Genomic DNA, 2,582 nt, shown 5'->3' with positions numbered 1-2,582 from the left:
TCTCTCTCTCTCTCTCTCTCTCTCTCTCTCTCTCTCTCTCTCTCTCTTTCCCATCAGGTCTATTTGAAGGCTCCCATGATTTTGAACGGTGTGTGTGTGATGTGGAGAGGCTGGATCGACCTACAGAGGCTGGATGGCATGGGATACCTGGAGTATGATGAAGAGAGGGCACAGGTAACACAACACATGTAGACAGAGAGATGTATTGTCTTTGCCTTGTTCAAACTCAACTCAGTCTCTATCGGTCTATGTGTGTGTGTGTGTGGGTGTGTGTGTGTGTGTGTGTGTGTGTGTGTGTGTGTGTGTGTGTGCAGCAGGAGGACGCTTTGGCCCAGGCAGCGTTTGAAGAGGCTCGACGCAGAACCCGAGACTTTGAAGACAGAGACCGATCACACAGAGAGGATCTAGAGGTGAGAGGGCCCTGTGAAGGTGGTTTTTATAGAGGACCGACGGTGGTCTGCCATCTCAAAGAGGAGTGGGCTGTTACTGGACAGTGTATCTTGAACTGTAACTGGACAAATCTGCTTCCTCTTCAGACCAACTTAGCCGTGCAAAGCCAGCCTAAATGTCAGATCCAGATTCTAGTCTGGATAAACATGTGTCATTCGTTCACAACAATCTGTGAACTATGAGTTATAACTGTGAACCACAGTTCACAGACAAACAATATTGGGACTTTCCACCCTCCTGACTCTCACCAACCATGAAGAGTAACTTAATACCATACTGAAATGCATTGTTTCACTTCAAGTCTGTTGCACCTCTCACCACAACCATCATCATTGTTGGGTGTGCACCATTGCACCTGTAAGCACACCCAAACGTGATGATTCAGTGGCTACACCCTGAGTACACATCTGCATCATCCACAGCTCATCAAAACCAATAATTCCAACTGCTGTTAAGTTACATTGTGAAGTAACCACCGTAAATAAGACCTCAAATTCAATTCATTCAGGAACTGATTTTGACAATAATTTGTGAGACATTCCCACAACATATATTTTTCAGTTTGGGAATGGGAAGCAAAGACAACAGACGTTCAAGCGGGCAGCTCATTGATCCGGCCACATGTAGGAAGGGCTCATGTTGACGTCAGAGTGAAGCTGTTGGTTATCTACTTGTGCAGCTGATTTGAAATGAGCAAAGTGAAATTTCAAATTTGCGGGCTGGCTTTGCTAGGCTAGACCCAACTGGAAATTTAATTTACAAATTCATAACTCTAAAGCAAGCTACGTTTAGTTTGCTAACAGTACAATACTGTCTTGCTTGCAAACATTCAGAACATAATTTGGCACTCTACAATGATGAATGTGGAAGTAAAATTAAGAGTAACTAGAAACTTATAGATACTTATTTTGTTTCAGCAAAAGTGCCCTTAATTTGTTCTATATTTGCCATAATACGGTATTTCTGGTCTATATTGATGGGTGTGTTTAAGACTAAACACTGTTTTATCAAAGCCACAGAGTCAGTTTCCAGCAGGGTTTTCTTTGCTCAGCGCTTGGGGTGGCTTCGGGTTGTGTGACGTGTGGTTGTGTGCTTTTACATATTTGTATTGTATTTTTTTTTTTTACAGTTTGAATGATAGGTTTAGTGCATGATCAGTTTGACAATAAATCTAATCTGATAATTGATTTGATTTGATATTATTGAACTATTGAATGACTCAGTTTTGTCAGGTGTCCCAAAAGCCTCTGAAGGGAAAGTAGTTGATTTACTTGCAACAGATCACAGGAACAACAATACCGTAATGACACAACCAATTTCAAAAATACAAATTTCAAAAATGTAAATTGTTGTGAGATCTGATCAATTGAGTTTTGTTCATTGAATTATCATCATGTACATGTCAGATTCACAAATTTATACACTGTCAGTTTGAATATTGTGACCGTCTTAAACTTGAGACAAACTCACTTTCCCAGCAAGGCTTTGGGGAGATCAATCCTTCCTCAGTTGACGAAGTTACGAATGAATCCCAAATTGTTTATTTTTTAGGACCCTGTGGTTTCTAAAATCTGGGACTGATGACACACAGACAGCCAGCAGAAAAGAACAGGGTCTGTGTCCTTCATTTCTCACCATCTATCACACTGTCATGCACTAAACCACCCTGTGTGTGTGTGCATATGTGTGTGGTTGTGTGTGTGCAACTATGTGTGTGTACAAATGTTTGATATACGTATGTGCATTCCTGTGTTTGTCCATTATTTTCTGTGTGTGACCACCGGCATCTGCTCCTTGTTTTTATTTTAACGTATGTGTGTGTTGTTCGTGTGTCTGTTGTTCATGAATATGCATGCACTTCTAACGAATGTTATGACTATGATATCTGATCCTGCTTGTTTCATGCTTGTGTGGTGTGAGAGACAGAAACGGCAAGATGTAACCATTTCATAGCTAGTTTGCTCACACACACACATCATCATCACCATCATCATCAGCAAGACCTACCACAGCTTTGGAGCATATGGCCCGGCACAAATTAGAGAGAAAGGAAAGGCAGGAACTCAGCACACGAAGAGAACTGAGGGGTTAGAAAGGAGAAGGGGGGGGGGGGGGGGGGGGGGGGGGGGGGG

At 42.2% G+C, this 2,582-nt stretch overlaps 1 protein-coding gene across 5 annotated transcripts in view; it reads left to right on the top strand.

Moving 5' to 3' along the window:
* cbfb (core-binding factor subunit beta) overlaps window positions 1–2,582 on the top strand; it is a 30,137-nt gene that overhangs the window by 19,268 nt on the left and 8,287 nt on the right. For 2 of the 5 annotated variants that reach the window (XM_031874347.1, XM_031874348.1), the window contains exons 4-6: window positions 58–174; window positions 315–410; window positions 2,002–2,063. In XM_031874347.1, the coding sequence (XP_031730207.1) occupies window positions 58–174; window positions 315–410; window positions 2,002–2,031 (243 nt within the window). In that variant the 3' untranslated portion in view covers window positions 2,032–2,063. The remainder of the gene's footprint in view (window positions 1–57; window positions 175–314; window positions 411–2,001; window positions 2,064–2,582) is intronic. The other 3 variants (XM_031874346.1, XM_031874343.1, XM_031874345.1) reach the window with 2 other exon arrangements.

Source organism: Anarrhichthys ocellatus, unplaced genomic scaffold, assembly GCF_004355925.1.
Source record: "Anarrhichthys ocellatus isolate YVR2014 unplaced genomic scaffold, GSC_Weel_1.0 scaffold80, whole genome shotgun sequence".
NCBI classification, from domain to species: Eukaryota; Metazoa; Chordata; class Actinopteri; order Perciformes; family Anarhichadidae; genus Anarrhichthys; species Anarrhichthys ocellatus.
The sequence above is the reverse complement of the archived record's forward strand: the minus strand, read 5'-3'. Positions and strand labels throughout refer to the sequence as shown.